This window comes from Mchenga conophoros, linkage group LG14, assembly GCF_057382185.1.
Source record: "Mchenga conophoros isolate Kocher_MC1m ecotype Shallow Benthic linkage group LG14, M_conophoros_male_GT1.1, whole genome shotgun sequence".
Classification (NCBI taxonomy): Eukaryota; Metazoa; Chordata; class Actinopteri; order Cichliformes; family Cichlidae; genus Mchenga; species Mchenga conophoros.
In genome coordinates this window covers 17,301,122-17,315,936 of record NC_140539.1, presented here as the reverse complement: position 1 = coordinate 17,315,936, position 14,815 = coordinate 17,301,122, and the positions used below count along the sequence as shown (strand labels likewise).

The following is a 14,815-nucleotide window of genomic DNA, read 5'->3' as shown; positions in this document are numbered from 1 at the left end:
ATTGTTCTGTCTCCCCAGTCCCTCTGCTCGTTTTTGAATTCTCCCCCCTCTTCCTCCCTTCTCTCTCCGCCTCGCATCTCTATGTGTCAGAAGATACAGTCTCTCCTTGTCTGAGGTTTGCTGCTCTGCTCCGTTTCCAGCACATGTGGTATCAAACCGACCTACATGGGTGCGATAAAGCAAACAGTCAGCAGTCCCCTCCCTGACAGACTAATTTGAACAAATTCTCAAATTGCGCCCCAAATTGAAAGCACATTGGGGTGTGGGCGGCCATCACTTATGAAAATCTGGATAAGTGACCAACAACGAGGCCAAAATAATGCACGGGCAACTACCCTTGTTACTGTAAGCAGCTGGGAAGCCAGACAGATGTTCAGGTTGTGCCAGCGGTTGCGCCAGTATGGATGTCTGAGCGGTATTTCTGTGTGTGTGACGTGGCAGGAATGTTTTGTTATGGTATGGCTGTAGGGTGTGGAAGTGCGTCTCCCGCCCTTCACCAAGTGTACATACAGGGTCTAATGACTCTGAGGAATGTTAATCAGAGGTTCAATAAACAGAACCAATCACACATATGGTGCACACAGATGTGTACGAAATGATTGCAGTATCCCTCTGGACCATCTATTTTTTATTTTTTATTTTTTTTTGGGTGTAGGATGGGGGGTGATAATGAAAAGATTCAGTGAATCAGATCACATGACCTGTAATCACTAATACTTCCAGGGCTTGCTTGAGCCTTTCCCCTTTTCTCTTTGTTTCTCTGCCTCCTGGAAACTAGTCCCAGCTCCAGCTCTTGTGAGTGAAAACAGAGGTCTATTTTCTGGACAGGGTTACTCCTAGTCTCTGATTGTGTTTGTTTGTGCTGTGGGGGGAGACGAGAGAAAGCCTTTCATTTCTAAATTATCACCCCGTGAGGGTCGTCATAAAGCCTTGACCCCTTTCCTTTGCTCACAAACTGTTTTCACACTTGAGCTCCGGACAGTATCAAGAGAATCAGGATGCCATCTGATGTTTTCATACGTGGCACGTGGCAGGAGATGGTCTCACAACTGGAAATACTCTTTTTGATTTAGGCAGCACTAGCTGTAAAATCTGTGCAAGTCCCACATAAGATGAAAAACTGTGCAATAGGACATGGTAGGCGCTTTGCAACAGAAAGCTGGTAGGCTAAAGTGTGTTCAGTGCCTGATCTGCTTTGGATATTTGTATCACATTTGTAATAGACAGAAAATTTTGTATGTGTAATGCAGGTACAGTATCAGCACTTCACCCCGCTTGCATCGTCCGCGAGCTGCCCTAAAACGGGTTACTCAGCTCAGGAAAGGGAGCGTCCATTTCGCTGATTGTTAGGAATTAATACAAAGCAATTTCAGCTGGCAAGTGGAGAGGATTCCCAAGACATCTTTTCTGTCTCCAAAGCACACAAAAGAAAGAAAGAAAGAAAGAAAAATGGGGCAAAATCGTGATGCAGCACGCCTAAGCCGTGGCTAAGTCCCACAGCCATTGGCCATAATGAAAACTGCTCTGCGAAGTGTGCCCAGTGGCGGTCAGACAGATCCACCCGCTGCACCGCTGCACAATGAGGCTGTTATACTCATGACAAGCATCTCTCTCTGCCCAGACGCAGTGCATAGAGAAAACTGTTGACACCCACAAAATACAGTTCCCATTACATCACATTGAGGCCCATCGCAATTTTTTGAGAGTAATGTTAAATTTAGTCAAGCCATCAGTCACTCCACCCAGTGTGCTGCCGTGATATTCTGCAGCCACGGCGCAAGCAGCTCTAACTATTCTACAGTATCCAAACTTTTTAAAGATGGGGACAGACCGTTCCCTACACGTGCATCAATCGCGCCACTCGTTTGCTAATTTTTATAGCACACGGCTGATATTTAGCATTCGAACTCGACACCACGCTGCATGTATTCAAACCAGAGCCTCACCAGATGTTACACTTTATATTAAAATGTCATTTGCATACCGCATCAGAAAATTGGCTTCGCTTCCTCACAGAAACATATGAAGCGGGGATTACGGCGAGATATTCTTCAAAGGTAAGGGGCTCAAATTTAGCTGCCACCATTGCAAATTGCAGATCAACTTTCTTTTCTTTGCTCTGGACATACAAGCCTAGCGTGATTCCTGAGGCAATGCACCTGGGCTTCATCTTTCTGTGGGCCATGCGGTATAAAAGTGTAGTGGGGGAGGTTGATGATGGTTATCTGGAGAGGGGAAAAGAAACCCTTTGGGTTTCTATGCTGTGCTTTAGACGTGTTAGCTATCGTAGAGAAATTAGTAATTTCATTGTTTATTTAGTAATGCAAGCATAGTGCGAATGAAAAAAGGTGACATTCCTTTTTTTCTTTCATGCTGAGCAAACGAGGTCATTTTCATTCACACTTTGAATCGAAAAGAAGAAGAAAAAAAACTAAATGACTTTCACCCTTTGGCAAACGTGGATGGTGATGCAGGTTTAGGCACAAACAAGGAAAGTAATGAAAACGAAGTGCAGCATGGCATTGCTGACTTTTCACTGTGTTTAATACTTTCCGATTTATTTTTTATCTTCTGTTTTCAACTGTTAAACACTTTTTGTTGCACTCCTATATTTGTTCCAGAGACCCGTCAAGTAATTACCAAAGTTTACTTACTTTCCCTGAGATAATTGAGATGAGAGAGAAGCACTTCTGCGTTGTACATGGTGGTGAGCCGTAGAAAGTCATCTTTGCTCATCTTGCAGAGCTCTTTGCCGTCCGTGTTTTGAAACATTGCCGTATCAATCTCTAACAAGCCATACTCCTTGATGGCCCACTCTAGCCACTGGCGCACATGGTCCTGGGACCACAGTGATGGGTCTGCAGGACGACAGAAGGGAAGGAGACTGGTTTTACTGACTGTTACGGGCAGACTTCAGGAAAGACATATCTCTAAGTTAAAGGGAGGAGGAGTAATAAACAAACTGAAGGCAGTTTCTATTTTCTTTGTATTATTGCAGGCTCTTTACCTCACAATATAAAGTGCCTTCAGGCAACTGTTGCTGTGATTTAGCTTCATATAATAATGCTGAGGTGAACAGACTTCAGTTTGTGTGGTTTAGACAGAATACTAAATATTGCTTTTACTTTATTAAGTAAAATGAAAACAGAGCAGATTCCTAGTTCAGTCACCTATCATAGAATAGTATTCGTTTTTGAATCTCATCATTAAATTTACTGAACTTTGTGATACCAAAGAAAACTCAGTATTTGCAAATGTTACTTGACCCATGCCTGATACACAGCACAGCCAATTTGGAAACCAAACCCCAAACTTGCCACTTTGTGGTTAAGGAGTGGCATCCAAGTGAGCTCCTATTAGGTTAATAGATGAGTGGCCTTTGGCATCAGCTAAACACTAAAAAATGAATAATTTACCAAGTCTGCATTCAGTTTTAATTAAATAATCTGGATTTCTCGTTTTTTGGCACACTGTTTGCCATTCTGAAATGTACTGAAACGCCTTTTGTTTGGACTTTGAGTGAAAGACAAATTTCTTAAACTAAGTGTTCAAACAAAGGGTATAGTAAAAAAAATAAATATCTACTTAGGTTCATTAGATTGTGCCTCAGCATTAGTGACATCATACCAGAACAGGCAAGTGACTGCCATCTAACAATAGTAATCAATTTTGTTCTTATGTCCTGATTAATTTTTCCTAACTATACACATCTGTTCTTACCTGCAGGTACAATGACTCTCCGTTCATTGGTGGTCATGTTGGGGGGAGGGGCATTCTTCTCATCCATGTAGTTTCCATAGTTCATCTGAGATGTATCATTACCCCCCACCAGCTTATTACATTTACCCACACTGCAGTCCACTGGAGACTCCCTGCTGCACAAACATGCATGCACACACACACACATGCACACCAAGTAAGTTGTAAAAATATTATCAGCAGATAAACTGGGTGTTGTTGAATTTCCTTTCCAGCCATTGACTTTGGCACGAGATATTCTGAGCCAAGCATATCAAAGATTAGATGTGAAACGTGAAGGTTAGCTGTGGTAAAGAAACGACCCGCTGAATGACAAATGACAACAGCAGCAGAAGTGTCATACAAATGGGTGACAAATTAGAAGCAAAACCTGAAAATCTGCAATGAGTGTGGATCTGTTTGATCCACATAGCAGCATAATGTGCCATGGTTTGGGTCCACATGTACCATTAGAGGGAAGGGGCACTGAAAATAAATACAGCGTTTATCTGAGAGATCATGTTTATCCTACGCCGAAACATTTCTATTATGAAGGGAGGGGTCTCTTCTACGATGACAATAGCCCTGGCCATCTGGAGCAAGGAGTTACTGGATGGTTTGAGGAAATGCACTCACCACATCTCAACACAGTTAAAAAACACCTAACAGTGAATGGTACTGCATCTTACCAGGAGAGCTTGAGAGACTTGGAGAATGAAAGCCAAAGCCACGCCTAACTGAAACTCATTGTGTCAATTTTGCTTTTTAATTCATCACCCACTTGCATGTCTGATAAAAGTGCATAAAAACTCATCTCTACTAAACAATGCATGCCACAGGGTGTGGCTGTCATGTCATTACCTGGATCCGTTCATGTGCTCATATTCTCTTTTGACGTTGACCCTCACTGGCTGGTTGATCCACTCCTGTTGTGGGGGTAAGGGGTTGATTTTGTGGGTCTGGCCGTAGTCCTGTGTGCCAGATGCAGTCATATCTGTTTTGGGTAGAGGGGCAGCAGCAGCGTAGGGAGGCTCAAATAAGGACTGGTCTTCACTCACCACTGATAGCGCCTCCTGGAGGTGAAAATAACAAATCCTTGGTATTTCTTTCAAAATTCTTTAATGCTTGTGAGCTGTAGAGGTGTTATAGTAGGGTTTATTCTTTATAGCATCCCAATTTTGCACAACACTAAATATCTTTCTCTTCTGGCTTCACATGCATCAAAGCGAATGCTTGACACGAACAAATACAACTCAAATTTCTTAGTTGACACTATCCAGAAACTTGTGATGTCAAATTTCGAATCTCTAGTGTATTTTTTGTTTACAGTAATTATGTGCAGTTATGGGTCATATCGCTGTCTGGCATCCTCGGCGGTTTGTGTTTACAGGAGTAGTGGCTGTAGCTTCCTGTTGATGTTACGAGGACTTCAATCATGCCCACAGTGGAGTAGGGGAGATGCAGATAGGATGCCACAGGGCCTTCTGGTGTAGTAACATCAATAATGACAATAATATTAATCAAAACACATGGCCAGCAGCGGTCACCTAGTGGCTCCCATATAAAACGACAAAAATAAAAAATAAAAAGGTCTTCTAACTAACAGTTAACAGCATCCTAATCTAATAATCCTTATTCCTGGGCTGTAATTATTTTTTTCTTATCGCCATCTTTGTAATTTCACTGCACCCTGAAATTCCCCCTGTCAGGCCCTGGTGTGGCTACCCTGTCTGGTGCTGGGCTTCTCCCCACAGCAGAAGACTCAACAGAAGCATTTGGGTCACGGCTCCAGTGACCCCCCTCTACTTTGACTCAGCTGGAGCAATGTAAGTTTATTAAAGAAAACAAACTCTGAAACGCTATGCGGCTTCAACATGCTCCTCATGTAATGTCTTGGAAGTAAAGACTGGATTATGGAGTTTGCTGGTCACATTTTAACATGAAGATGTCACCGGTTTGTGTCTGACAGGGAGCAGAGAAAGACAACGTCACCAAGTCAGATCTGTGCTCAGAATGTGTATACATGTTAACAGGAATGGAATGAGTTTTATATTAGTTTTTCCATTTATCTTTGTGGACAAGAATAAAACAAACAAATACAATGAAAGAAAAACAAAACAATAAAACTAAAGTTTAAAGTGAAATCATTACAGCCATATGCCTCTGAGGATCGGGCCTAGATCTGATGCGCATCTGGATCTGATAGGATGTGATGGCACAGCTTAGACTGAGACGTGTCTAATCCCCAAGGACTGAATTATTTCATTCCAACATGCCAGATATCTGCCTCGGGGGGAAAAAATGCTACTTGATATTCATTGATCAATATTTCCAACATGCAGCCGTTGCATTCTCAAAAATGTTGCTTTTATGAAAGTGAAATCCTCAAGATCTCACATAACTTCACTTCTATTCACTTCTAAGGCATTTCATGTGAGTGGAAAGTTTTCACTTGCCCTCATTTCAGTGCACTTTCTTTTTGTAGGACACATTTCTCTTGGTGCAATGGCATAACTAACTAATATATAAAATGCATGTATGCACATGCATTAACCTCCTAAGACCCGAACTCTTTCATGGCATGCATTTTTAATTTCTCTTTGCTATTTGGACGATTGGGACCTGATAAAGAATCCCCAGATTTTTTTTGTATACCTGATTTTTGTTTCTAAGAAAATTGAGAGCCACATATGAAGACATTCGTTTTGAATTTTGATAAAACAGAGGCAGTAAAATGTCCTCGTGAGTGGATATCAGAATGTAGGATTTTGGTCTAGACAACCCAAAATGTGATGTCCACATATGTGGACGCCAGGTTCTAGGAGGTTAAATACAACAATGAAAAAAAGAGAAAAAAGGTGAGAAGACTCTCTCATCAGCTACAGTTTGAGAGCTTAATAAGGGACCTAATGTCCCAACCTTCTGTAGAACTTCAGTAATAACAATCGGGGTGTCTGTTGTATTGGTGCTTTTCTTATTACTGCAGTGAAAAATGATATGTTACATAAAACTTATCCAATGATCAGAAGAGATGTTTGATAGTGTCTGATACTCACTGCAGTGGAAAAAAATGTTAACATTTGTATGTGCCATTTAGCACCATCTGTTGCCTCTGTGTTGGTTGTGTTTACAGAACTGGATGCAAAACATAGATAAAAAATGATTTACGGTGCATGGTTGTGGCAAATAAACCGGAGCTTTACGGGCTTTTCGCAAACTGGAATATATAGTTTTGTGTTTAACGCTGTGATGATTTGGATTAGCAAGCCTCAATGATGGTGTTCCTTTAAACGTTGAGGAAACGTCAGGTCTACGGGCTATGGCAACTGTAGACCAAACTAGGGATTTTGTAATATACGACTCTTCAGGTTAATGGGTGGATTAAAAAAAAAGAAGAAGAAGAAGAAGAAGAAAAAAAGGAAAAGCTGACCCTCTTAACCGTCTGCCAGAATTAGACTTTCCAGCGATTTTCATCAGTGGATCTGTCATAGTCTGAACACTGGCAGCAAGACACATTATCTGAGCAGAGCACAGCAGCTAGTTTGTGGATGATAAAGTGTAAGAGAGTGAGGGAATGTCTCATTGCAGCCTGATAAAGGGTTTGTTAACTACTATGACTGTTGCACGTTATATTTACAATGACATATCAGGCTGCACAATTGGAGCAATGATTGGCAAGTGGTGTGTGCCCATCAGGATTGGAGTACTCTTTATTTTTATTCGTTTTGTTTTGTTTTAGATAGGGGTACAGCACTCTCGCAGAAGAAGCTGAAAGGATGAGAGAACAGAGCCAATTAGGAACACACACATACTACCAGTGAGAGCTACAGGCAGCCGATTACACACTCTTTGTCTGCCTAAAATCGTCCTAAGATAAGTTGAAAATGTGTTAAGCACCAAAGAGGAACTTCTCCTGAAAAATTATAATCACACACACACAAATCTCCAGAAACTTCCTGAAATTTAAAGATTTTTTTTAATTAATCCTTTAAAGTCAATTCCCCAAAGCATGCTTTCTGCTTTTTTTCACTATAGCTCTCCGCAGTAACCAGACAAAGGGGAAAAACATCAAATAAATCATAGCTCAGTTGTGGATCAGCCCGCACCATTATGACCATTGTGTGAGTGTGACACCTGCTGGGAGCAACCTCTGTTCTGTTTACATCAGCCAAGTCTATCTCCGCAAATGCGTCACTACGTGTCTGGGAGCTGGCTGGATACTGCGTGGAATAACTCCACATCCAGACTACACGTGTATCTGTTTGGCGTTCACACACAGCCATCTACCAGGAGCCACCCACGGAGAGGGAGGGGGGGCATTCCTGTCTTTTGTTTAAGGAGGAAGAGGAAACCTGTCAGGAAAAGATTGTGTAGAACAGGAAGCTCTCATGGCTAGAGAGTCCTTCCTTTCTTTAGCGAGCATGAATGCAAGTAGCAGCCAGTCGTTTACACCAAAAGGATTCAATTATGATTGCATTAATTGTAATGCAGCTTCTTACTTTGTTAGACAACCCAGGCTGATATAGTCATGTCCTCTTGCAGCCGTGGGGGGTAATTTACTTCAAGTGCGCTACAAAACAATCACAGCGCTGTGGGCGATGAGCGATTTAAGGCTATATGTAGACTGACATTTTTTTTTTGTCTGGCCAACGTTTACACTCTTCCAAAACTCACACCACACCCAGCCGCCACAAACTAGCTACTTTAAATTTCCGAAAGAAAAATAAATCGCATTAGGTTTTCTTGCAACAATAAGAGTGAATACAGATGCTTCATTCTTCCCAGCTCACACTTGTTAACTAAACGCGTTGCAGGGTGAACTTAATAGGGACTTTGCCATTCAACATCTGGTGGCTTCAGCCATAATGCATCTGGAATTTGACTGATGGGGGGGCCGGTAGCCAGTGTTAATGTAGACCAGCGCTCAACCAGCAGCAGCACCATTTCAAAATAGTTGTGTAACTGCACGAGGAGCAAGCCAAGGTATCGTTGTGAAGGTTTGCGGTTTAAAGTGTCGCAAACCGTGCAGTTACTGTGTGAAGTAACCGTATGACAGGCTTCCTTACACTTTCACAAATCTCCCTGTCCGGCAGCGGAGGGGATAACAGAAACAACAACCAACAGAAATACAGGGAGGAATGTGATTCTTCTTCTTTTGTGGTAAATTCTAAGCCGTCAGAGTTTTTAACCTAGACGAGATCTTCGTACCGAGCTGGGCGATGTGCCACACCACTGTTGCGCAGCTCGACACATCTATCCAGCGGTACATCCAGTCATGGCTATTGCTCAGCCCCCGCTGTCCAGACAAAACCAAATCGCTGAACACAAGTATTACTTATGACTACAGGAAAGTACAGTCTACATGGGTTTGTATGAAACAATTCATCGCTCCTTTGTGCCTTTCCAGACGCGCGTAATTATGCGCTCGGTCCCCCAAATCCAAAGGGTGATCTCTGATTTAGCCTCGAATCCACACCACAGCAGTGCCCTCGCAACCAGTCAGATAATATATATTTAAATATATGTATATACAAAAAGCGAGAAGGATACTTTCAAAGAAAGAAGAAGGAAATCGGGTTACCCGCTTTCAGACCGACAGAAAAAAGCCGCTCATCTTTGCCTGACTGGAGATCCCAGCTCACAGACGACACAGAGGAGTATTTCAAACCATTGCTTAAAAAAAAGGAGGCGCAACTTCGAAAAAAAGCAGTCTCCCACAAACTCATACACCCCGTTCTCCACCCTTACCTTAATAGTTCCGTCCATTTTGCGCAATTTTCAGCGGACCCGGACGATACCCCAAACATGACACGCTCCTGAATTAATTCCAGTCCCCGGTATGTGGCGGAGAGAAAGAGACACTTTTACCGGATTGCGTTTTTTCTTTCCTCTAAATTTGGGAAGTGAAGTCACCACTGTTGAGAAGGTTGAGAAGGAAGCTGTGTGTCACCAAAAGCCCTGCCTTCAAAAAAGCAGGATACTGTCCCAGAGAGATAAGCAGGGAAAACAATTGAGTGTTCGCTCCGCTGTTATGTTTTTCTGGTCGGAAATATTTACAGGATGGCTGCCTGCGTTGTGCACAGCCATTGCTGTGTAGCCTGCAGTAAAATTGTGTTGTGTGTTTTGCTTTCCCAGTAATGCCACAGATGGTGTGGAATGGTTTACTATTTCTCCGGCTTATGAATTATTCCTGCTCATATTTGACTGAGATTTTGTGGAAAGAGGTTTTACTGTCGCCGGACAATCTAAGTTATGCGATTGCATGTTTTAGAGCGCTTTTGGTTAACGCCTACACTTCAGACTTACATCTGGCCACTACCTCCGATTCTCTATAAATCAGCCTATTCTCTCTTTAAAAAAAATAAAAAATAAAATAATGTTTATTATATACATAGTTAAAGTGATACATTAAATAAACATTGTCTTTGAACCTAGACAGATGTTGGACACATCTGACTAGGTTCGATGTAGCTCTAAATCAAATAAGGAGAGCAACCTGAACACCTCTGAGAGGAATTGTTGTAAACTCTTTTTTTTTCTATGAAGCCTTTTGTGGATTTCTTTTTTCCCTGAGACACCATTAATAAAATCCAAGCATTTAGCTCCAACCGCACTATAATCTAAGGGTCTGGGCTACACGTGTGCGTCTGCTGTTCAGCACAGGGCTAAAAGGATGAAGCTCAGAATGCATCAACATAAGCCCACTAAAAAGGATTATTATTATTATTCGATATATTTACGTTTTTGTCAATTTAATCATAGCTTTTTAAACTTCAAACTTTCTGTTTTACTCCATGTTTGCTTAAGTCTAAAAAAGAAACCCCAGATCCCCACCCCCACATATATTTCCTCTTCTTTTACCCCACGAAATTCCTCCTCATCAATTTAGACCCAATTTCAGGCACATGCTAGACGAGTAACCAGGTCTGAATATGACCAGACTAATAACACTACATTTGGTAATTCTGAAAGACGGGACACATTTACATCCAACAAAACGGGTAACTAACTTTAGAAGCCTTTAAAATGTTCACCTTAACCAAGGTTCCGCAATTGCAGGAGTCTGAGTACAAAATAAAATAAAATGAGAGACTTTCTTTGCTAAACTGAATGCACCTGGTTACAGTGTAATTAAGATAATAATGATTATGAATATTCTTGTGATTTTGAGGGGTGGTTTCGCTTTGAGGATTGGCCTCAGTGTGCACAAAAAAGAAGCTGGGAGCTGCTGCCAGCGAAGACTGGCAGCAGGGCCGGCCTGTCTGCTCTCGGCTTGGGGGTCTGGTGAAGCTGTGGGCCCCCACCCTTGGGACCACCACATCTGGATCCTGCTAAGGGTCAAGGCTTCTCCTGCCTGAGGCCAGTTCAGACTCGTGTAATTAAGGGAGACACCTTGTTTAACTCTTCAGTGACTGGCTTGGGTTGTTTTTTGTTATTCTTATACATTCCAAAGTCTAAGGTTTTCAATTTTTTGTTGTTGGGAGACTGGTGATAAAGGGGGGAAATTAAAGAAGTACTTAAGCTGCGACCTTGAGCAAGTGACTTACTATAAGGTTTTATGATCAGCAATAAAGAAACAGATCTCTTCCAACACTCCATCCCACCAGTGTGTGATGTGCATCTTTGGATTTATGTCACTTTCCATTAATAAAAATACACTCATCCCGCTGTGGTGCCAAAATCAGTTTAGGTAACATAAATAAACGAAATATCTTTGGAAACAGAGCTGCAAATTTCCAGGACATTATCAAATGATGCAACCCCCCCCTCCTGCTTAAAGAAAAGAAAATATGTGATTTTGGAAGTTAACATGTCCTTCTGATTCAAGGCCATAACCTACCTGCCACTCTGATTTATCAAGAAGACTGGGGGGTTGGTGGTGGCAGAATCTACATAGATCATAATGAATACTGTGGTAACAAACATTTTGGAAGGCCAATAAACAAATGCAAGTTGGTTTACACAGCGAACCACAGAACATCTGGCTTGACGCTGGAACTAGACAGCCAGACATTTCTTCTTACACCACGAGCCAGTAGCTCCTCTGTCTCTCCGCTGGGGCAACGAGCCAGAGGTGGGCGGACACTATGGTGAGTTTATGTTCTGCAGCTTTTCAATTGTTAGGCCCATCCTTTTTCTTTAGCTTATAGAAGGATCTGCTGAGATTTGTCTTATGTAAATCTGATTTACAGTTAGTTAATGAGTTCAATTGAGTAATATGGTTATGGGGCGAAGACAAACAGTCTGTGAAAGGAGTGATAAATATATATCACTCCATTATATATATATATATATATATATATATATATATATATATATATATATATATATATATATATATATATATATATATATATATATATATATATATATATATATATATAATGGAGTGATATATATATAAGATTATTCTTTAACAATTTTTAAACACGAGTTCGCTACTCTTTGCCCAATGGTGTGCACCTTTGGCTATTCTTGAAGTGGGAAATACGTAAAGCGGGCCACTGAGTGTTGTGAGAAACACAACTGTTCTCAGAGTCCCGGTCCATGCGAGTCTGTTGGGGTTGCTGCTTATTAGAATTCAGACTTGTATTCAGATCATTCCTTCTCTGGGGCTAAAAGACAGCTCGAGTCAAAATACTGAGGGCAAAAAGTGGAGTCTGCAGCACATATAAGCACGAACTGTCTGGCCCCTCGCTCTAGGCCATAATTAATTTGAGATTTATTTTTATTGGAGAGTTCCAGTCTCGCCTGGCCTTAACCAAACAAAACCAAATGCTTGGCCGTGGATCCGCTTGAATGGGGAATATTTCTTTTTAAATTTTCTATTGAGGCGTGCCACATTCAGACCAACATCTCTTTGAGTGCGAGTGAGCCAGTGAGTGCTGGACTTGCACGCAAAAAAAAGAAAAAAAGAAAAAAAAGGCACAGGCTAACCCTCAACCCAAACAGGAGAATAGTAACTGTCATTCAACAAAGACTGGGATTAAAGCAAACGTAAGCAACCCGGGCTGCAAACTATAAGAGGCGAGCAAAATTGAAAGTTAACTCCCGATATCAACTTTTCTCCCTCACTGATCTCCTCTGTCTCACTCCCTCTTCTATATATATATATATATATAAATTTTAATTTTAATTTTTTTTCTGAGGGAGCAGAAAGACTATTTTAAATGCGTATTTTCTCCTTAAACATTCCCTGCTATTTAACTCTTTCACAACAAATCCGGAATTGTTCTGAGCCCCGAAACGCAGGATCTCTCAGCAGTGGCACAAACGCCGTTCCTGGATGAAAGGAGCCCTTATTCAAAAGGGAACGGGTCTTCAAAACATTAACAAGAAGCCCGTGGGAAAAAAAATACCTTGATTATGAAGATATTACAGCAATTATTACAGATTATTTTGATGGATTTGGGAGTGAACGTCACGCAGCCACCCAAGTTTACTTACACTTGTTGACATCTTCTAGTCTTACACACACACACACACACACACACACACACACACACACACACACACACACACACACACACACACACGTAGCAATAAAGAGAAACACTTAATGGTTTCAGCCACAGACATGCGGCTGTAGCAGTTGCAGGTAGTCACGCCGAGCCATGTGTGACGTGATGCAGGTTTATGTGAAAAACCAGATGTGCGCTGTTTGCTTTATTTACATTTTTAGGACCAAGAGAAAGAGAGACTCAGAGAGAGAGGGAGAGAGAAGTTCGTGACGTCAGACATGTTTATGACCCGTAATAGCAGCATTTTTGGAGTAAAGAGGGAAAAAAAGTTGAGTCGAGTTTGGTAAATCACACAGACCACAGATCCACACTTCAGCACTGACTTGACAGTGTAAACATGTAGGCTTTTTCCACGCGAAGAAAAATAAAATGCCCCCCGGTAGGTACTCAGGCTACAGGTGTCAGACTTAGAAAATAATACAAAAAATAAGTAGCATTTAAAAATTTCAACAGGCGCATAAAATCAGCATAAAAAAAGCCCATTTTGGCAACAGGCGGGGGTAGAAACACTGGTTTTAAATACAAATAAAGACAGTGGTTTGCTAAAGGTTTTAACATTCAGTATCATTTCACTGTGCGCAGTCTTCAATGAAAGGACCCCAAATTGTCCCTCAAACATTACCTGATCCAAGAGACGGTGGTGTCTTACCTTGACGTAAGACGACGTGTCAGGGACAGTTTGAAACATGTCTACTTGACAGAGACAGGCCCAAGGGTTCTCAGTGTCCAATGGGCCCTGAGAAAAAGGAAAAGAAGACAAACAATTATCGAGATTTCTTTCACCATTATTTATTGATTTTATTATTTCATTTAAACGTTATTTACACTTGCTGAACTGCAAACATCCACAGAGTACCGCGTGTTTTCACGTGTTTTGAGAAGTCCGGCGTAGTGCACACATGGGTTACCACTTCCACCAAAATAAAGAGAAAGTCAAATTTGCTTAATGGCCCCCGTGCACGTCAGACTCCACGCATAATGGCTGGATTCATTCATAAAGCTCTCATTTTTTTTTCACCAGTGGTCAGCGGTATTAGATACGGGTACCTTTTAATTACCGCTGTCCATAGCTGACATTCAGAAACACCATTAGACGGAAATTACACCACTGACCTACTGCTAACATGGATGAATTACTTCATGTCGCCCAATAGGAGTTGGGCAGAAAAAAGAAAAAAGAAAAAGGAGGGCCCCATCCCAACCCCCATCACGTTTTCCCCCTAAAGCTTACCACATATTGAAACACTTTTCGCTTTAATAAGTGCAGCTTACAAAGTCTAGGGTGAAAGGGCACTTAGAGGACGGTGTTTTTTAGTCCATTCCCTCCCTCTGCAATTATTAGGAAGGCAACGGCACACGGCACCAGAAATGGCTCTTGTGCTACGTGATAAAGCAAATAAATGTATATGGACTTGCAGGACGCACCATTAAAGCTTAACATATTTTAACAAGGCGTACGGGACATCGTCGTCCTGTTCAGCAGCTATGCTGCGATGTGTCATGATTAGAAGCATGCAGTCGTGGCCATATTTTGATAATCGATTTTTTTCCCCCTG

General features: G+C 41.6%; 1 protein-coding gene across 6 annotated transcripts in view; it reads right to left on the bottom strand.

Annotated features, from left to right (window-relative positions):
- fli1 (Fli-1 proto-oncogene, ETS transcription factor) overlaps nt 1–14,815 on the bottom strand; it is a 30,437-nt gene that overhangs the window by 14,585 nt on the left and 1,037 nt on the right. For 2 of the 6 annotated variants that reach the window (XM_085245576.1, XM_085245579.1), the window contains exons 2-5: nt 13,909–13,995; nt 4,600–4,811; nt 3,721–3,875; nt 2,655–2,858 (exon numbers count right to left, since the gene is read on the bottom strand). In XM_085245576.1, the coding sequence (XP_085101702.1) occupies nt 2,655–2,858; nt 3,721–3,875; nt 4,600–4,811; nt 13,909–13,947 (610 nt within the window). In that variant the 5' untranslated portion in view covers nt 13,948–13,995. Of the gene's footprint in view, nt 1–2,654; nt 2,859–3,720; nt 3,876–4,599; nt 4,812–9,319; nt 9,402–9,486; nt 9,643–13,908; nt 13,996–14,815 lie in introns of those variants that run through there. The other 4 variants (XM_085245580.1, XM_085245581.1, XM_085245582.1 and 1 more) reach the window with 4 other exon arrangements.